The 22,090-nt window shown below is 39.8% G+C and overlaps 1 protein-coding gene and 1 non-coding gene across 18 annotated transcripts in view; one reads left to right on the forward strand and one right to left on the reverse strand.

Moving 5' to 3' along the window:
• The first annotated feature begins 7,507 nt into the window (after positions 1 to 7,507).
• The window catches only part of CDK12 (cyclin dependent kinase 12), a 62,894-nt gene continuing 48,311 nt past the window's right edge, over positions 7,508 to 22,090 (forward strand). For 13 of the 17 annotated variants that reach the window (XM_028499649.2, XM_028499647.2, XM_028499648.2 and 10 more), the window contains exons 1-4: positions 7,508 to 9,130; positions 13,125 to 14,006; positions 20,466 to 20,642; positions 21,571 to 21,710. In XM_028499649.2, the coding sequence (XP_028355450.1) occupies positions 8,082 to 9,130; positions 13,125 to 14,006; positions 20,466 to 20,642; positions 21,571 to 21,710 (2,248 nt within the window). In that variant the 5' untranslated portion in view covers positions 7,508 to 8,081. The remainder of the gene's footprint in view (positions 9,131 to 13,124; positions 14,007 to 20,465; positions 20,643 to 21,570; positions 21,711 to 22,090) is intronic. The other 4 variants (XM_024130052.3, XM_028499658.2, XM_024130053.3 and 1 more) reach the window with 4 other exon arrangements.
• TRNAW-CCA (transfer RNA tryptophan (anticodon CCA)) lies at positions 16,194 to 16,267 on the reverse strand. The gene has a single exon. It is a non-coding gene; the product is annotated as a tRNA-Trp (tRNA).

A 22,090-nucleotide genomic window follows, 5' to 3' on the forward strand; every position in this document is an offset into this window, starting at 1 on the left:
TTGGCTTTTAAGCAGTTTGCAAATTTAAATCCCCAGCTCTCTTTACTAAAAGACTAGCTCTTCGAAGACTATTGTTACCTGGAATATTTTATTAAAATATTCACTTTCTTGAGATAATAGGTGGAAAAAAGATGTTGGGTGTTTGTAACAATGTCCCAAGCCCAAGCTAGCCTGGTACACTTAATTTACATGTCCTAATTTTCTTTTTAATTTCAGAAATATTTTTCTTGAGCAATTCCAATATATTTGAAGATCTGGGAGATTCTGGATTAAGAAAAACTTGTTTGCAGCACTCAGATCATCGGATGCTGTTAATTATCTTTAGGATCCCAAAGGTGTTCACAATTGATTGTGTCTTTTTTTGTAATCATAGTGAAAACAAGCAGTTTAGCTAATACTCTCCACTACAAATCACAAAGAATGTGTAGTCATATCTCTTGTATCAGTAAATCCTCACAAAGAGAAAGCTGGAGTAATGCCGAGAAGTTCGTGGCCACTGGAACAAGAGCCAGGCTAAAATACAGTTGTGCTAGCATTGGGTGGAAGTTCTTAAAATAGTTAAGGCTACCTTTTTTTTTTTAATGTTCTTTTTTTCCATACACACCCTTGAGAATAACTGCTGAAAAGTTGGATTTTACCTAGTTTGCTGTAAGGATATTAAGCAATGGATTGCCACTGGTTCTTTAGTCTCAGACTTTCCCCATATTTCAGAAATGATATGCAAACATCCTCCAAAGCCATTCCAGCAGGTAACTGCAGTTCAGATGAGCAGGCACAGCAGTGTAAATTTAATGAGAATCAATCTTTATTTGCCACATGCTTATTGCCACAAAGATATAAACCATGCTCCTTGAAAGTAGAACTTAAATTTTACTTCTTGTCTATTCCTCGTGCCCTTATACCTTTCAGTCACTACACAGTGAGTTTCTCGGGGCAGGAATTGCCTCTCATTTCTGAATCCCCACTACCTAGCACTGTACCTGGGCTTAGTAGACAAATGTTTTACTGGGCCTGAAAAGCCTATGTAGACCCAGCTCTTCTCCCCTTGCCAAACCCCAGCCACACTGACCTTCCACCTGCAGACAATTCCTTCACTCCTTCCTCTCCCAAGGTCCTTGAACATGCTTTTTTAACTTCTGGGAGGTCTTTCCCTACCCCACCCCACTCTCCTCACTGAAGCCATCTTATTCAGATCTCAATGTAAATGTCTCTTGCTCTGTACTAGAGAAGCAAGGCTTCTCTAACCCCTGACTTGATCAGGTCCTCCGTTATATTATTTCAAATTTCTCTTTAATACCACTTTCACCATCAAAATTAATTAAGTACATGATGATGCATTCAATGCCTGTCTTCCCTGTTAAACTATCAAATCCAGGAAGGGTGGCTGCTTTCACTACTGTCTAGTGATACTGCCTAGCCTAGCTCCTGGCACATGTCAGAGACTCAATGCATATTGTTGGGATAAACTGATAGTGTTGTCAGATAAAAAACAGAACACTCAATTAAATTTGAATATCAGATAATAAATTTTTTTTTAGTGTAAAAGTATGTTCATGTAAATCTAGCAATCTTAACATTGATGAAGTACAGAGAGCATTTATCCAAGTGAGAATTTCCAAAGGCAGTTCATATTTAAAATGCTGTGGGAATTCCCCGGCAGTCCAGTTGTTAAGAGTCCATGCTTTCCCTGCCAAGGGCCTGGGTTTGATCTCTGGTTGAGGAACTAATATCCCACAAGCCGTGTGGCACGGCCAAAAAATAAATAAATAAAAACAAAAAATGAAATAAAATGCTGTTTCCTGTTGTCAAAGTGCTCTTCATCCAACAAATATCTGTGGAGTCCTAATACTTGTGTATTAGGAGCTGGTAATATAAACTTGAAAGCACAGCCCCAGCCCTTGATAGGCTCACCTGATTTAGAGTTCTGAAAATATGACTGGTCACTGTAATTGTAGGCACCAAAAAAAATTTTGTTAATTTATTCTTATGCCCAAAGTATCACTGTTGGATACACAGTTACATTTCCCCATGGAAGCTCTCTGTACAAATAAACAATAATGTCTGTACTAAGTGTGTCTAGGAAATGTTAAATCATATAAAACTTGAAAACAGAATAAACTTTACCAAATTTTAGTCACAGAATAGAATAAGTTATTATTTCTCATCCGAAAATGCAGCTGAAATGACATTGTGGAAAAATTTGTACTCTAAAGATAGGAGAGACATGTCATTAAATAAGAAAAGCATTTAAGCTACACATGGGAGTAATCTTATATGCCAACAAGAGGAGGATGGACAAATTTTAAATGACTAAGCTTTGTGGGAGACTCCAGAGGACTCTTTAAACCAAAATCTAAACTAACAAATTGGCCTTGGGGTGGAGGAAAATTATTATAACTTTAGTTAAATATTTCCCCTTGTGTACAGCCTAAGGAGAAGCTTTCTGACCTGCTTTGGGGGATTTACAGGGAAACTACAGTCATCACCTGACTGATCACCTTGGGCTTCCCAGAGTTGCCCTGAATCCCTGCCCTGGGAGGTCATGCAAATAAAGCAAATCATGCAGTCCTGGAATTTCAGAGTTCAAAGTTTTTCTGTAGAGGGAAGCAACCCTTATTTTACAAAGGCACAATTCTCACCAGTTTTGGGGCCAATCTCAGCACTTGTATTTTAAAATTTAGACACACTCAAAATGGCTTGAAGGCTTAAAGACATAACACCATAAAACTCCTAGAAGAGAACATAGGCAAAACATTCTCTGACAATAAATCATACCAATGTTTTCTTAGGTCAGTCTCCCAGGGCAATAGAAATAAAAGCAAAAATAAACAAACAGGGGACTTCCCTGGTGGTCCAATGGGTAAGACTCCACACTCCCAGTGCAGGGGGCCTGGGTTCGATCCCTGGTCAGGGAACTAGATCCCACGTGGGTGCCTCAACTAAGAGTCTGCATGCAGCATGCGGCAACTAAGATCCCATGAGCCGCAACTAAGACCAAGCATAGCCTAAATAAATAAATAAATAATTTTAAAAATGTACCATATCTTTTAAAATAATAAAAAATAAACAAATGGGACCTAATCAAACATATAAGCTTTTGTACAGCAAAGAAAACCATAAAACAAAAAGACAAGCTATAGACTGGGAGAAAAATATTTGCAAATGATGAGACCGACAAGGGCTTAATTTCCAAAATATACAAACAGCTCATGCAACTCAATAACCAAAAAAAAATCGAAAAATGGACAGAAGACCTAAATAGACACTTCTCCAAAGAAGACATACAGATGACCAACAGGCACATAAAGAGATGTTCAACATTGCTAATTATGAGAGAAGTGGGGAAATCAAAACTACAGTGAGGTACCAGCTCACACTGGTCAGAATGGCCATCATTAAAATGTCTACAAATAATAAATGCTGGAGAGGGTGTGGAGAAAAGGGAACCCTCCTACACTGTTGATGGGAATGTAAATTGGTGCAACCACTGTGGAAAACAGTATGGAGGTTCCCCCCAAAAATAAAAATGGAGTTGCCATATGATCCAGCAATTCCACTCCTGGGCATGTATCTGGGCAAAACTATAACTCAAAAAGATACATGCACCCCTATGTTCATAGCAGCACTATTCACAATAGCCAAGACATGGAGACAACCTAAATGTCCATCAACAGATGAATGGATAAAGAATATGTGATATATATATATATATATATATATATACATACACACACACAATAGAATACTACTCAGCCATAAAAAAAGAATGAAATAATGCCATTTGCAGCTACATGGATGGACCTAGAGATTATCATAGTAGGCAAAGTAAGTTAGAAAGAGAAAGACAAATACCATATGATATCATTTATATGTGGGTCCTAGAAAAATGGTATATATGAACTTATTGGCAAAGCAGAAATAGAGTCATGGATGTAAAGAACAAACTTATGGTTACCAAGGGCAGAAGGGAGGGGGTAGGACGAATTGGAAGATTGGAATTGGCATATATACACTACTATGTATAAAATAGATAACTAATGAGAGCCTACTGTTTAGCACAGGGGACACTACTCAGTGATCTGTGGTGACCTAAATGGGAAGGAAATCTGAAAAAAAAAGTGGATATGTGCATACGTTCAACTGATTCACTTTGCTGAACAGCAGAAACTAACACAACATTGTAAAGCAACTATACTCCAGGGACTTCCCTGGTGGCACAGTGGTTAAGACTCAGCGCTCCCAATGCAGGGGGCCTCTGTTCAATCCCTGGTAAGGGAACTTGATCCCACATGCATGCTACAACTAAGAGTCCACATGCCACAACTAAGGAGCCAGCGAGCTGTAACTAAGACCTGGTGCAACCAAGTAAATAAATAAATAAATAACACAATGAGTTAAAAAAAAAAAAAGCAACTATACTCCAATATAAATTAATTAAAAAAAAGAAAGTTTCTACTGCTGGAATGATGGTGGATTAATTTGGATAATGAATTTTACTCTTCAAGATTTAATTTGACACATCATCCCAATTCCTTCTGCCATCCCCACTTTTCCATTTTACTGTGGGTTGTGGGTGCATCCTGGGTTAAAACCTTGATCACATTTAAAAGATAGAAAAAAATCAGAGTAATTTTGCTGAACTCATGCCAACGTTTAATGAGGTGGACCAGTCACTTCATCTAATCGGCTCATTAAGTCTCATGTCATCTGCCATCATGTTAGACACTGGTGGAGACCTTTACATCCAGGCCCTCTTGCAGAAATGAATGAGGAGTTACCACACCTGAGTTCGAGTACTTAATTCTATCCTCTTTTTTTCTTTCTTTTTTCTTGATAGTATTAATTTTACTTCCGTAGATGATTAAAAAGTTGTCATGAAAAACTTGGTCTTTTTCTTTATTTTGTTTTTGGCTGAGCCGCATGGAGTGTGGGATCCTAGTTCCCGCATCAGGGATGGAACTGGGGCCCTTGGCAGTGAGAGCACCGAGTCCTAACCACTGGACCGCCAGGAATTCCCCGTCTTTTTCATTTTTTTTTAATGAAGGTTTATGGACTCAAACATTTAAGTAAAAAACTTTTTTTGTACCCATGTGACCCAAAGCAACAAGAACATTTTCAGGGAGTGATTTGGAGAGTAGATTTTTCTGCCTTCATTCAGAATGTTTTCTGGCTCCTAATTTACTGGCTGCTCTTTGCATATACAAATCCTTATCTACTCTTTCTGGTCCAAGTCGAATGTCATACTTTTTTTTTTTGGCTGTGTTGGGTTTTTGCTGCTGCGTGCGGGCTTTCTCTAGTTGCGGCGAGTGGGGGCTATTCTTCGTTGCAGTGCGCGGGCTTCTCATTGCAGAACACGGGCTCTAGGCAGGCGGGCTTCGGTAGTTGTGGCTCGCGGGCTGTAGAGCGCAGGCTCAGTAGTTGTGGCACACGGGCTTAGTTGCTCTGCGGCATGTGGGATCTTCCCAGACCAGGGCTCGAACCAGTGTCCCCTGAATTGGCAGGCGGATTCTGAACCACTGCGCCACCAGGGAAGCCCCTCAAATGTCATATTTTTATAAAGCTTTCTCTTACCACTCCCAACCTTCTTTTGAACCTCCACACTGCTCTGTATCATTCTTATGACATTTATTACCTTATATTTTGAGGTATGAATATATTGTCTATATCCTCCTTGAGGGGCCTCAGTGGGCACTAGTACACGGAGAAGGACCTTAAAGTCTCACACACATATATTTATTGAAGAAAAGAATGGGGAACCTTGGACAAGCCACTTAGTTTCTCTGTTCCTTAGTTGCCTCACTAATGCAACCTATTTCAGGGGTAAGTTGTGAAGAGGCAAGTTGTGAATGGAATGAGTTAACATGTGCCAAGGAATTTTGAAAAATAAAAAATGAGGGTCAGGGCTTCCCTGGTGGCGCAGTGGTTGAGAGTCCGCCGGCCGATGCAGGGGACACAGGTTCGTGCCCCGGTCCGGGAAGATCCCACATGCCACGAAGTGGCTGGGCCCCTGAGCCATGGCCGCTGAGCCCGTGCGTCCGGAGCCTGTGCTCCACAACAGGAGAGGCCACAACAGTGAGAGGCCCTCGTACCGCACAAAAAAAAAAAAAAAAAAAAAAAAAAATATGAGGGGCAGTGTAAGATACTTTTTCCTGTTCATGAATACTGTGCTTTGCTTGTTCATAACTATAATCTTCTGTGTGAAGATAAATGGCTAAATGATTCCAAAAGAGCCATAAGATGATCTCAAGAGGTGATAAGCTTTCAAGGTTCTTAAGATTTTAAGCAGACTGGAGAGTGGTAGTACCACACAATGAAAGCTTGTAGTTTAAGGTCAGACATGAATTTTTTTTTTTTTTTTTTTGTCTGTGTGGGGTGTTCGTTGTTGTGCCCGGGATTTCTCTCTAGTTGTGGCGAGCAGGGGGTACTCTTCGCTGTGGTATGTGGGCTTCTCATTGCTGTGGCTTCTCTTGTTGTGGAGCACAGGCTCTAGGTGCACGGACTTCAGTAGTCGTAGCATGCAGGCTCAGTACTTGTGGCTCGTGGGCTCTAGAGCGCAGGCTCAGTAGTTGTGGTGCACTGGCTTAATTGCTCCAAGGCATGTGGGATATTCCCGGACCTGCGCACCCTGCATTGGCAGGCAGATTCTTTTTTTTTTTTTTTTTTTTTTTTTTTTTTTTTTTGTGGTATGCGGGCCTGCCCCCGCTGCGGCCTCTCCCGTTGCGGAGAACAGGCTCCGGACGCGCAGGCCCAGCGGCCATGGCTCACGGGCCCAGCCGCTCCGCGGCATGTGGGATCCTCCCAGACCTGGGCGCGAACCCGGTTCCCCTGCATCGGCAGGCGGACGCGCAACCACTGCGCCACCAGGGAAGCCCGGCAGGCAGATTCTTAACCACTGCAGTCCCCAGACGTGAATTTTAATCTCTTCTTTGGCCCTTGCTGGATTAGCTTTGTTACGCTAAGTAACTTACTCAACTTTTCTGAGTCCGGGTTTCCTTATCTGTAAAATAGGGATGAGGAAATCGTGTTTTGCAGGGCAGTACGAGAATTAGTAATAATGCACGTAGTAGTATATGCTACCTAAGTGGGAAGAATCGTTAATACCTAGAGACTTGGGTTGAAATAGCCCCACATTTGCCCTTTATTCTGTTGACAATATTTTCATCCTGGTATTTAAAGGAGCTGTTACAGAGTATGCAAAAATTAGTTTGCGCCAGAACTTGGGAATATGTATTTGTTCAATGAGTTATTCAATGAGTTATTAATAAAGTCTTGAATTAAAAAATTCCTCCTAGGTCCGTTTCAATAAAGTTTTGCTCAAACGGGGAGCTGTGATCTTGTCGCGAGAATCTGGCGGAATGCGTTTCTGGCCCGGGACTTGCTCTCGCGTTGTTTGAGCAAGCAGTGGCGAGAGGTCTAAGGAAGCACGAAATACCGCGAGAGTACTGCAGATTCTCGCGATATTTCCTGGGATTACCCCCCTCCCCCCTCTTCCCAGTGCCGTTTCGGTTTAACCTAGTGTGTGACTGTGATCTTCTGTGAGGGAGCGAGTGAGTGTGAGGTATTGAGGTGAGGCGGAAGCTAGAAAAGGGGCTCTTTCAGGAGCGAGGGACAAAGGGGGCGTGAGGCACCTAGGCCGCGGGACCCAGCGACAGGAAGCCGCCCCGAGCCGGGCTACCGGGTAGGGGAAGGGCCCGCGCAGTCCTCACAGGGCCCCAGAGCCGGAGTCGGCCCCACAGCCCCGGGCCGTCGGCTTCCTACTTCCTCGACCTCCCCGGCGCCTGGGCCTGAGGATTGGCTTGGCGTGGGGAGGAGGGGAAACAGACTCGAGCGGCTACCCGTTGTCTCGCAACTCCACTGCTGAGGAACTCTCATTTCTTCCCTGGCTCCTTCACCCCCCACCTCATGTAGGAGGGTGCTGAGGAGTCGGGAGGGAGGAGGAGCCTGGGCTACCGTCCCTTCCCTCCCCACCCCCTTGTAGGGGCGCTTTGGTAGGCGTGGGGCTGGGGCTGGGGGGGAGGGTGGGGGTTACTTTTTGGAGTGCTGGGGAACTTTTTCCCCTTTTTGAGGCCAGGGGAAAGGGAATGCCCAATCCAGAGAGACATGGGGGCAAGAAGGACGGGAGTGGAGGAGCTTCTGGAACTTTGCAGCCGTCATCGGGAGGTGGCAGCTCCAACAGCAGAGAGCGTCACCGCTTGGTGTCGAAGCACAAGCGGCATAGGTCCAAGCACTCCAAAGACATGGGGTTGGTGACCCCCGAAGCAGCACCTTTGGGTACAATTATCAAACCTTTGGTGGAGTATGATGACATTAGCTCTGATTCCGATACCTTCTCTGACGACATGGCCTTCAAACTGGACCGGAGGGAGAATGATGAACGTCGCGGGACTGATCGGAGTGACCGCCTGCACAAACACCGTCACCACCAGCACAGACGATCCCGGGACTTACTAAAAACTAAACAGTCAGAGAAAGAAAAAAACCTGGAAGCCTCCAGCAAGTCGGGATCGATGAAGGACCGGATATCAGGAAGTTCAAAGCGTTCAAATGAGGAGAATGATGACCATGGGAAGACGCAGATCTCCAAAAGCAGCAGCAACAAGGAATCCAGGTCATCCAAACTCCATAAGGAGAAGACCCGGAAAGAACGTGAGTTGAAGTCCGGGCACAAAGACCGGAGTAAAAGTCATCGGAAAAGGGAAACACCCAAAAGTTACAAAACCGTGGACAGCCCCAAACGGAGGTCCAGGAGTCCCCACCGGAAGTGGTCGGACAGCCCCAAGCAAGATGATAGCCCCTCAGGAGCTTCTTACGGCCAAGATTATGACCTTAGTCCCCCGAGATCTCACACCTCTAGCAATTATGACTCCTACAAGAAGAGTCCGGGAAGTACCTCAAGAAGGCAGTCAATCAGCCCACCTTACAAGGAGCCTTCGGCCTACCAGTCCAGCACACGGTCACCCAGTCCCTACAGTAGACGACAGAGGTCTGTAAGTCCCTATAGCCGGCGACGTTCTTCCAGCTATGAAAGGAGTGGCTCTTACAGTGGGAGATCACCCAGTCCCTACGGCCGAAGGCGGTCCAGCAGCCCTTTCCTGAGCAAGCGCTCTCTGAGCCGGAGTCCGCTCCCCAGGTGAGCTATTTGTCTAACAGTCCGTTCTTTCTTTCGGTGTCTTATGAGGAACTGGCGATTAGACATATTAACATTTTGTTGAAGCCCCCATTGTTCATCATTGACTAGAACACTTTACTATTGGCTAGTCATCATGTAGGTGAGTCTGGTCTCCTCTTAACCCAGAATTGGAGAAGTGCAGAGCCCACATGCCTACTGCTGCTAAAGGTAGGTACTTCCAGTGGTGGGATTTTCAGTTGTAAGCTCCCATGTGAGAAAAATCATAGGCTTCTGCTTACTGACTGCATAGGATTGATACTGGTCCCCAGAGTTTATCCAGCTATTTCGGTTGCTTTGTCTTAACTTTTTAAAAATCACTTTGGTATTAGTGCCTTAGGCTTCATTGGACCTGATTGGAGATGTAAGAAATTAAAATTTTCATTTGTATTATCTCGGGGCTATTTGCCTAAGTCATCTACCACTTGTGCTGTTCACTGAGTCTCCAAACTTGTAAGTTTATTTCCTAATTGACAATTTTTTTTAACTGACAATTTTTTGATAACTTACAAGAGACTCCTGTCTTTTATGTGATGTTTCTAGTGGAAATTCAGCCAGTTAGTTCTTTTTCCCTTTTATGGTATAACCTAGCAGAAATTGGTTCCAAGGATAATTTGATTTTATTTACAGCACCACCATTGACTTATTTGTGACCACAGGTGAATTTCAAAATCTTTCTCTTAAAAATTGGTAATAGTACCTTCACTGTGATATTTTTGGTGAGAAAGTCATGTTAGTTTGAAATTTAATTGTTGAAGTGAATTGTCTGCAGAAAACTGTTCTTGTTCCTAGGTGATGAGATGTATCTCCCTCTTTGTAGGCTTAACATTTTCCTCAAAAGCAGAACTTGGGCTTTGGAGTTATACCTGAGTGGAATCCTAATTTTGCTTTATGACCTTTGGCGTATAATTTAATTTCTCTGTGTGTGAAATGAGAATAATAACTACCTACTTCTAGAGTTGTTGTGAGGATTAATTAGTAAATATGAGTGCATAGCCAGGTACAGTGCCTGGTACTTGGAGCCAGTCAGTAAATTCTATCAATGAATGAGGAAAATGTTGTTGAACACTAGTAGAGAAATTATTCGAATTTGAAAAAATCCATGCATGTCTTTTATATGTCAATGTGAGTAATTTTTGTTGACTTAAAGTTATAATTATTCATAAACTAGTTTGAATTCATCAAGCTACAGGAGTTCCTAGCTGTCAGAGTCTGAAGTTCCTTAGGCTTTTCCCCTCCATTTTATTAGAATTTTTCAAACACAGAAAAGTTGAAAGAATTGTAGTGAGGACTCAAGAATGTACTACCTAGATTCTGCAATTCATATTTGCTATACATTTTATCATCTGTATCCATCTCTCCACCTTCATTTGTTTTGATTCATCTCAAAGTAAGTTGTAGACATCCGTATACTTCACTATAAACACTTTAGCATGTACACCATTAGCTAGAGTTCACTTTTTTTTTCGAAGGGATGAGGGGTAAATTTATATACAGTGAAATGGATGTCTTAAGTGTACCATTTGTAAAATTGCTTAGTTTTTAAGGATGCCTAAGAAATATTCTCAGAATATTTGTTTTCTTGAAGGAGTAGTTTCATTAAGGCTGTTCTGAGAATTTTTGATAGTTATGGGGTTTGGGAATACAGAATTACATTGAGGCTAAAACACTGAAACAAGTTTCAGTAAAAACTGCTACTTCGCAATGATTCCTTTTGGATTCAAATCTCAAGTTCTCTCTTCCTCTTCTCACTTAGTTGGAACTAGTGCAGTGATGGTAAAAATAAATCAAGAAAGAATTGGAGACACAGTATTATAGGACACAAATATAAACACTACATAATAATCCTGGAGTCACATGCACATTTTTAGTTGGCTTGAAAAGAGCATTATGTGTTTGTGTGTGTGCGTTATGTATGTATTTTTCCTCATTCAGTTTCTTAGAGTCAGTGGAGGAACATACAGATCCCTTTTATGGTATTCTCTTTTTTTTTTTTCCTTGAGAGAGACAGTCAAAATTAAACAAAAGATTTCATTTTTAAAGACTGAAAATGCTTTGGCAGAAACGCAAGGTCTTTGCATCCACCAAATTAGTAGTGATTAATGGTAGAAATTTCATTTCAAATGGTGGAACCTAACTTAATTCAGGGAAAAAATACATTTGTTTTTGAAGACAATTTTTTTTGTTGTCTGCATTTACCTACTTGTTGTTCCCTTTACCCCCTTTTTTCCTTGAAGAGTGGACCTGGACCTCAAGTGTAACATGTATATAACTTATGGCCATCCAAACGTCCTATTAACAGTAGGCTTCTGTTCAGAAGTTGAAGGTTTGTAGCAGAGTTCCTTAGGAAGATTTAGTCATGCTGAAAGATGAAAGAAACAGTGGTTTGTAGAGCATTGTCTCTGACATTACTTAGTGTTTTCCTGAGATAATGTTAGTTTAGACCAGCCTATAATTCAGAGAAAACCTCTTGTTTTAGCCACTTACATTCAAGAGAAGTATTAGTTTTCTGAAGGGTAAGTGGATATTTGGTAAATTCACTTAACTACTTTAAGTATTTTATATCCTCATGTTCATATATCCGTTGTTGTTGTTTGTTTTGAAACATTTTGAATCACATCAATCTGACCAATGATCAACGATAAAGGGAGATATTGAAGATCTGGAATGGGAACAATTTGTTTTACACTACTGGGCAAATTATCTTTTGTCCAGTCACATTTTTTTTTTTTTTTTTTTTTTTTTTTTTTTTTTGTGGTATGCGGGCCTCCCTCTGTTGCGGCCTCTCCCGTTGCGGAGCACAGGCTCCGGACGCGCAGGCCCATTGGCCATGGCTCACGGGCCCAGCCGCTCCGCGACACGTGGGACCCTCCCAGCCCGGGGCGCGAACCCGGTTCCCCTGCATCGGCAGGCGGACGCGCAACCACTGCGCCACCAGGGAAGCCCCAGTCACATTTTTTGTGCTAATTTTTTTTCCTCCTCACACTGAGGCCTGAGCACATTAGGCTTTATTAAAAAGCAAAAAATAATTAATGAGGGTTTGGGTTTTAATTTAGAATAATCTGCCTTATAGATTCCCAGATTTTACTTCCCAATCCTTCCTTAATAATGGAGAAGATAAGTTGAACATGCAATAATACCTTGCTTTGTGAATTCCTAAAAAGTTTATTGGAAATCATTTTATATTTGAAAGTATTAGAAGCCATCATAGTTTTAAGAACTTCTAATAAATTATTTTGGTAAGACAGTTTCTCCGGTTTATCTAGTTATTGTAAATCCTAACTCTTGTATATTGGGGGTTTGTTTAGTATAGGTGCAACTTAATTATAAAGTGAGGATGCAAGCAACAGAATCTTTTCCTGGGATTTCTCAATAAAATAGCTGTCTAGTGTAAACAATTTAGGTTTTGGTGAAGTGTCCTAGTTACTTTTAACTTCCTAATTGATATAACCCACGTTTAGCATTAAGTATGACTTTTAAAAATCATGTTTTCGCTTTACCAGATATTTAAACCAAAATGCTAAAAATAATCATTGTGAATATGGGCATTTTCTAACATGGGAAAAAAGTATCCATCCATCTTCCTTCAGTTGAATAAGTAGTGGATAATTTTTAGATTATATGATTGGAATATGTTGCCATGCAGGATTTATTTCCTTCTAATCTATTTTTTTAAGTAAAGAACAGTTTTAAATTTACAGAAAAATTGTAAAGATAGTACAAAGTATTCTTTTATGTCCTCAAACTCAGTTTCCCCTATTGTTAACATCTTACATTTGTTACAATTAATGAACCAATATTGATACATTATTATTATTTGATGGTACCTAATCTGTTTTTAAGATTGCTAAATACTCAAAGGGGGTTTTTTAAGTTACAGTTCTTCATAGTTTGTTTAACTGATCTATTCCATATTGCTGTAGTCTATTCATTTTAAACTGCTTTTTTCTTTTTCCAGTAGAAAATCCATGAAGTCTAGAAGTAGAAGTCCTGCATATTCAAGACACTCATCTTCTCATAGTAAAAAGAAGAGATCCGGGTCACGCAGTCGACATTCCAGTATCTCACCTGTCAGGCTTCCACTGAACTCCAGCTTGGGAGCTGAACTCAGTAGGAAAAAGAAGGAAAGAGCAGCTGCTGCTGCAGCAAAAATGGATGGAAAGGAATCCAAGGGTTCACCTATATTTTTGCCTAGAAAAGAGAACAGTTCAGTAGAGGCTAAGGATTCAGGCTTGGAGTCTAAAAAGTTACCCAGAGGTGTAAAATTGGAAAAATCTGCCCCAGATACTGAACTGGTGAATGTAACACATCTCAATACAGAGGTCAAAAATTCTTTAGATACAGGGAAAATAAAGTTGGATGAGAACTCTGAGAAGCATCCTGTTCTTAAAGATTCGAAAGGACAGGGAACAAGAGACTCTAAACCTGTAGCACTGAAAGAGGAGATTGCTACTCCAAAAGAGACAGAGACATCTGAAAAGGAGACCCTTCCACCTCTTCCCACAGTTACTTCTCCACCTCCTTTACCAACTACTACCCCTCCACCTCAGACACCCCCCTTGCCACCTTTGCCTCCACTACCAGCTCTTCCACAGCAACCACCTCTGCCTCCTCCCCAACCAGCATTTAGTCAGGTTCTTTCTTCTAGTACTTCAACTTTGCCCCCTTCTATTCACCCAAGGACATCAACTCTGTCCTCTCAGGCAAATTCTCAGCCCCCTGTACAGGTTCCTGTGAAGACTCAAATATCTGTAACAGCTGCTATTCCACACCTAAAAACTTCAACATTGCCTCCTCTGCCCTTCCCACCCTTATTACTGGGAGATGATGACATGGATAGGTAAGTCCTGTGGTTAACTGGGAAATTTTAACCCTCTTGTTCTAAGTGTAATGTATTTTTTGTTCTCAAGCTTTGTCAAAATTGCTCTAATGAATGGCTGTTTAGAATGCTTTCATGAATAGGAAATGCCTTTGATATTTGGTTTTCAGTGGAAAAGTCCTTATGTATGACATTTATTAGGAAAAGAGAATTACAGTTTGAGGTCTAGTAACGCTTTTTCTCATAAGCGTATTTATTGATAATTTTGATTCAGATTTTAAAAAATCATGTGTTTTTCTCCTTAAATTTTTATGTTGAAAATTTTAATATTAAATAGCTGCAGAGAAGTTAAAAGAATATAATTAACACCTGTATACTCTTCACCTCGATTCACCAGTTGTTAATTTTTTGCTACATTCGTTTTAGCTGTAGATATCATGACACTTCTGAATACTTTAGCATGTCTATAGGAAACTATGTAATCACAATACCTTTATCACCCTAAAAAACTTAGCATTCATTTATTAAATAATATCAGTAGCATATCAATAATAATAATATCCTCATTGGTCCCAAAAATGTCTTTTATAGCTACTTTTTTTTTCCTCCTGATGCTTTAAAAAAATTAATTATCCTGTAAGAAGAAAAGAACAATATGTAGAATCTTTGCTAATTAGAATATAAATTCACAGTGGGGTGATGGGAAGAGCTCTCATTTTAGTGAGTCCTCTGAGTGTTGAAAACTGAAATGATTTGAAGCATGAATCTGATGTCATGGAAGGCATTAGGAAATATATTTGTTTAATTTCTTGACAGGCCTAGCCAGGCAAGTACCACCAAACAAACATGATATAGCAGTGACATATGCCATGGCACTCTTTGTGTTATTCTTTTTTCTATGGAGATTCTGCCCTCTTGTTCTGGAGGATGATTTTCACTTATTGCAGCAAACTTCCATTGTAAGCACAAAAATAAGTATTACCGGTCTTGCATCCCAGACCAATTCCCAAACTTCCCTTACTTTCCAGGTGACATCAGTAGTTTGAACAGTGATACATTTCAGCCCTTTAGGTCTATATTTTTTCAGATTACACTCTGCTCTTTTTTTAGAAGGTGCAAGTGCAATAAATGAGGGGGAAAGAGATTATTTAAAAGAATGGCTCCATTACTATACATAGCTGTAAATCTGATTTTAAAGAAAAATTCCACACGCTCTTTCTAATATTAATAGGTATTTATGAATTCTGCCACATCCTGAGAACTGCAAAGGAGAACAGAACCGGAAATTTCTGTAGAAAAATTTGTTTGAGGTACACAATATACTTCTCATAGATACAAGCTATATATTTTTACAGTTTTTGTTGGAAAATAGTCAGTTGAGTATCATCCAAAGGGAACCTAGGCCACTGTCTAACCACAGGAACCTTGTTTAAATATTAGTTTACATAGTGGCTAGGACAATATCAGTGTAGCTAAGAATCTTCCTTTTGAAATGTTTACTTGGCTAACCAAATAGCTGTTGAACCTACCTACCATGCATCAGCATAGAGTGCAGGTTTCCAGAGGTGGAACAATTTTGTTAGAAAGCACATAGGAATTTTTATCTTTCAGATTGCGGATGAGGGGTAAAGTAAGACCATTCAATGCTTATTTGAGTATGTGTAGCTATCTTTAAAAATGTGTAAGAGAGAGAATGAAGTGAGAAAAATTATTTTTGTTATATATTTATTCTGATTCCAAAAGTGTAACTATTTTATAATCCTTATTTATTTATTTATTTTTTTTTTGCGGTATGCGGGCCTCTCTCTGTTGTGGCCTCTCCCTTTGCGGAGCACAGGCTCCGGACGCGCAGGCTCAGCGGCCATGGCTCACAGGCCCAGCCGCTCCGCGGCATGTGGGATCTTCCCAGACCGGGGCACGAACCCGTGTCCCCTGCATCGGCAGGCGGACTCTCAACCACTGCGCCATCAGGGAAGCCCTATAGTCCTTATTAAAGGTAGAAAAATGGAAGTGAAGATGTCTTCCACTATCAGTTTTATTTTTTCACTATAAAACTATAAATTCAAGATGCTTTTTCTGTTCTTGTCTTTATTTACTTATTTGGTGCCACCCTGTCCATGTACCAGCTGCACCTATCTTTCACATGAAAAATATTTATTTATTAAAAAAAAAAATTTTGGCCACACTGCTCAGCATGCAGGACCCTAGTTCCCCGAGCAGGGATTGAACCTACCCCCACTTGCATTGGAGGCGTGGAGTCCTAACCACTGGACCACCAGGGAAGTCCCGAAAAATAATTTTATGTAAGAAAACTTTTTAGGAAGGAATCTGAAAGTTGCACATGGGACTCATATTCCTCTCTACTTTCTCTCATGTGAGGCTTCAGGAGCTTAAATGTTGAGAATGTGACTTACACATCTTTTTATTGCCTATAGTGCTTTAAACATAGAACACAGAATGCAGTCATTAAATATTGATTATTTGAATAAGTAAAACTGCTGAAGGAGCCAGAGTCAGGGCTTGTGTGAAATGACATCGGGCATGTAGTTAAGAAATTATTTGCCACCTGGATGACATAAAGCTTGTATTAGAGGATTTGTCCTTTTGGGAAAAGAATGAAACTTTTCTTTCAAACATATATATTGGGCAGGAGTGTATTAACCCAGGTATCAAATGCAGGAGTGAATTTAATTAATGGTATTGCAAAAACCTTTCTGATTCATGGTCTACAATTCTTGGTTTCAAGAAACAAAGGCTGCCAAACATCCACCGTGATATAGTACATTCTTCATGAACATAGCTATTCATGGGGATCTGCTGCTTTTTCAAAAACTTTCAGTTAACCACATAGGGTTTTTTAAATATTGTTTTCTTTATTTTTTTGATAGCCTGGTTCATTTGGAGTTTTATCAGACTTGAGTAGAGTCTACATTATTCTTTTTTTTTTTTTTTTTACGGTACGCGGGCCTCCCGCTGTTGTGGCTTCTCCTGTTGTGAAGCACAGGCTCCAGATGCGCAGGCTCAGTGGCCACGGCTCACGGGCCCAGCTGCTCCGCGGCATGCGGGATCTTCCTGGACCGGGGCACGAACCCGCGTCCCCTGCATCGGCAGGTGGACTCTTAACCACTGCGCCACCAGGGAAGCCCAAAGACTGTATTTTTAAAGTACTAAGCTCGTGTAGAATAGACCTGGGTAAACATTCAGATTAGATTTTAGGATTTTTCTAATAGAATGCTTGATTTTTACTAGAATGCTAATACAATGTTTTTAATGTATTCACTCAAATTTTTAATAGAAGTTTATAAAAATATATCACTTTTTAAACAACCTGCTTTAAGGAGAAGGTGATAAATGATCTATTTAAAGTAGTTTATTTTACGTTTTGAAAATTAATTAATAAGAATTTTCGGGAATTCCCTGACGGTCCAGTGGTTAGGACTCCGTGCTTCCACTGCAGGGGGCTCGGGTTCTATCCCTGGTTGGGGAACTAAGAGCACTGAAGCCATGTGGTACGGCCCCCCCCAAAAAAAAGAATTAATTTCTTTTCACATAGTTCATATGTAAATTCATATTTTTCTCTTTATTAACAGTAAAGACTTATTAGAGATGTTACATTGTACCTACAGATTAAATCCAGCATCGTAAATTCCAAGAGACTATCTGGATTCTAAAATTTCAGCATCTTGGAGCTTGGCAACTTTTTTTTTTTTTTTAATTATACACAAGCATTATGCAACCTTGTCACTACATGTGAACCCATCTGCAGGTATAAATGGAGAACCAGGAAATACTGATATTGATAGGGTAGATCAGCACTTCCTGGTACTGAATCTTCAAGTAATGACTTAGATGTTCAGTATCTGTTCCAATATATTAGGCTCTCTGCATCTACTGTATGCCCTCAGAACTATAAAGAGCTTTATTTTAGTGAGTGCCCTACACTAAAGGCTAAAGAGCATAATGTTGTTAAGCATTGCAGTTTTATGGATCATCATTATTCCAAGGTTTTTGGTACATTTGGAAATTGTTGAAACAGAATTTGACCTCTGTTAACTTGTGTGCCCTGAACTGGTAGTACGTATCCCATCAAACACTCATTCTTTCTTGACATAAACATACTAAAAATATAATTTTTCAGGAGCAATGTACATTTTCACAGTAGCAAACAATATTTGAACCCATAAAGTAAATTTTGGAGAAAACAAGTATAAATATAAAATATAGACTGAACTTAAATGATGGTGAAAGAATTCAGATAATTTGATTCTAGTGACACAGAACCAAGATGGAATCTATTTCTGAGTCATGAGGAATTGAAATTCATAAAAAATATATATTTTAAAAATTTATTTATTTATTTATTTTTGGCTGTGTTGGGTCTTCGTTTCTGTGCTAGGGCTTTCTCTAGCTGTGGCAGGCAGGGGCCACTCTTCATCGGGGTGTGCGGGCCTGTCAGTATCGCGGCCTCTCATGTTGCGGAGCACAGGCTCCAGACGCGCAGGCTCAGTAGTTGTGGCTCATGGGCCCAGTTGCTCCGCGGCATGTGGGATCTTCCCAGACCAGGGCTCGAACCCGTGTCCCCTGCATTAGCAGGCAGACTCCCAACCACTGCGCCACCAGGGAAGCCCTATAAAAAATATTTTGACATTAGCTGAAAAATTAGGAATTTTCTTTCCCAAATGTCTTAAAAATTGGGGAAATTAAAAAAATCTGTATGGCATCCTGACTCAAGAGTTTTCTGGTAACAGGCTTTGTTCCTGGGGTAGAAAAATCTTAGTGCAAATTATAATAATGTTATGTGTTCATCTCTATCAGTAATTTAACAAAGTTTCAGGTGATTGTTTTGCTCTCCATTGACTACCCCATTTCTGGTTGATATGGTACATACTAGATTCTATTGTTCTGTCTGATTTATAAGAGATTAAAATGATGAAAATTGGTAGGAAGTAGTAGCTTTTGAGATTGTGTTTCACACACAGAGGGCAGCAGTATGCTTTAAAAAGATACATTGCAGGGCTTCCTTGGTGGCGCAGTGGTTAAGAATCCACCTGCCAATGCAGGGGACACAGGTTCGAGCCCTGTCCCGGGAAGATCCCACATGCCGCAGAGCAGCTAAGCCCGTGCGCCACAACTACTGAGCCTGCGCTCTAGAGCCCATGAGCCACAACTACTGAGCCCGAGTGCCACAACTACTGAAGCCCACGCGCCTAGAGCCCGTGCTCTGCAATGAGAGTAGCCACCCAATGAGAAGCCCGTGCACTGCAACGGACAGTAGCCCCCGCTCGCTGCAACTAGAGAAAAGCCCGCACCCAGCAACAAAGACGATGCAGCCAAAAAAAAAAAAAAAGATACATTGCAAGGGGTAGATCTGTTCTTCATGGTTCTGTGGAAGTATTCATGAAAGAATTTTTTAAAAAATAACCACTTGTTGAAAATGTAGATGAGGTTTGTACTGTGGTTAGGATTCTCAGATTCTTTTTAATCTTCTGATACTGTGATGGAATACAAAAACTATCTAGCATGGTTTTATTTGTAGGCATGAATTAGTATGCTGCACTATCTTTTCTGAGGACATGCATGGCACAAAATCCTTCCTTTACTCATAAATAGAGGTGGTTAAAAATTGGATCTGAAAACTGAATTTTCTAATCTATTCCAGGAAAGCCATCCCTTCTGTTTCCCCCACTGACTGTTAAAATTTGTTGATTATCATGAGAGACCTTCTGCTACCAGTGTTTTAATGATTCTGAAATAGTCTCTTGGACTCGTTCTCCTTAGATTTTTAGTTTGAAGGTTATTTATCCATTTTGGATGGTCGGATATGGTTTCCTTTTGCTTTCCAGCCAGTACAATAAATAAGTATATTTTTCACTTATTTTGATTTCCAGCTTAGCTGTATTTCTTACAAAACACTGTAAAATACTATTTGCTTTTTCCAAGTTTCTCTCCACATCTTTAGTAACATAATAGTATTGCCTTGGCCAAAAAGTTCATTCGAGTTTTTCTGTAACATAGAAAAACTCGAACAAACTTTTTGGCCAACCCAATATTACATTGCTGGGCTTTCAATCATTTAAATCTTTGCTGGTTAAAATATGGAGCAGGTTTGCTGACTTTGTGAGTTGCAGTGGTGCTTTGCAAATTTAAGATTATAACTTCCTGCATTTTATTTCATCTCAATAAAAATCCAAATAGAATCTTAGAAGGGACATTAAAGAAGTTTATTAAAGTTTCTACAAATAATATGCCAAGTTTTTTATTGGTTTTTTTAATATACTATAGATTTCTTTTTGCAAAATCCAAGTCTCTTTAACTACGATAAACTCCATTTCTTTATGTTATATTACTGGGGTTTTTTTCCCTTAAAAGTAAAATCTTTGTAATCTTTTAACAACTAGACAATATAATCTTTGAAAAGTTTTATTTGCACATCCTTTAAGTAATTGTGATCTTTTTCATTTTTTCCTCTCTGTTGTTTAGTCCGAAAGAAACTCTACCTTCAAAACCTGTAAAGAAAGAGAAGGAACAAAGGCCACGTCACCTACTCACAGACCTCCCTCTCCCTCCAGAGCTCCCTGGTGGGGATCCATCTCCCCCAGACTCTCCAGAACCAAAGGCAATCACACCACCTCAGCAACCATACAAAAAGAGACCAAAGTGAGTTTTTGGAGGGACCCATCCTTAATTACAGCTTTCTTCCTTACCTTTGGACCACAACCTACACCAGTAGGCTTCTAGAGGATTGGGCCTAATGTAGATCTTATTTTATTTTAATGGATAAAATTCTTTCATCTACACTCATAGATACCATGTTGTGTTTTTTAGAAAAACAATAATTTCCCAAATCCAAGTATACCATGAACATTGATCCCACTGTATCTTTTGAATTCATAATACTTAGCGTATTGAAGAAGGAAAAAATCCTTTAATTCAGAGGGTGTCAACCATGTACACATTAATGAAGAATTAATAGATGCGGGATTTTTTTCCCCCGAACTACATAAATTGCCATGCCATAAATGTAGTAGAATCTGAGTTTGATCTTCTGATTGTTAGCATTCTTCTCTTGGTAGTAAAAATAGTTGCCATTTATGGAGCACATATTATTGCCAAAGTTTTATATTTTACTTTCATAGTAACCCTGTGATGTAGGGAATATTTTCCCATTCTATGGTTGAGGAAGCCAGTACTCAATAAAGTAGCAAATCTATTGTTATTTGACCTTATGTCTTCCTGAAGCAAAAAAAAAAAAAAAAAATCTGTGAGAGATTAGCCACTGTGAGAGACTGTTTAAACTATTTATTTCATATCATTTGATTCCTGCTTTTTTAATAAAGAAACTGATAAAAGACTCAGGAGCCAGAGAAACCATCATAAAAGAATTCTGTTTTGTTGTTTGAATACATTTAGGTAATTCCTTGGCGTGGTTAGGACTCCATGCTTCCACTGCAGGGGGCACAGTTTTGATCCCTGATCGGGATCCCTCAAGCAGTGTGATGCAACCAAAAAAATAAATAAAAAAGAAAAAAAGGAATACACTTAATTTTTTAAAATAACTTTTTTGTTTGTTTTTTGCCTTTTTTAGAATTTGTTGTCCTCGTTACGGAGAAAGAAGACAAACAGAAAGTGACTGGGGGAAACGCTGTGTGGACAAGTTTGACATTATTGGGATTATTGGAGAGGGAACCTATGGCCAAGTATATAAAGCCAAGGACAAAGACACAGGTAAATATTGCCACAAAATTTTAGATGTCAGAAGGTTAAAAATTCAGCAGTACTGATGTCTTAAGTGGATTTAGCAAAAGTAAGCTTTGAGTTCTTATCTGGTCTCTAAAAGTTATGAAATAGACTAAAATTTTCCAAAAGAATAGTATAATTATTACTGTTTAAAAACCTTCCTCCTTCTGTCCATTGTAAATGTTTTATAATAAGCTTGCTGGGAATTTAAGAGAAGGTAAAAATAAAATTTGTCAGTTGCTCTTTGGTAAGGGGCTAGTCCTTGAAGATAAAATGAAGTAGTTGAATTATTGGTATATTTTAATAATACAAAATTTTTAAGCTTAACGGACTATTGAATTAAAATTTTAAAATCTTTAAAAGAACAA

This window comes from Physeter macrocephalus, chromosome 14 (genome assembly GCF_002837175.3).
Source record: "Physeter macrocephalus isolate SW-GA chromosome 14, ASM283717v5, whole genome shotgun sequence".
NCBI lineage: Eukaryota > Metazoa > Chordata > Mammalia > Artiodactyla > Physeteridae > Physeter > Physeter macrocephalus.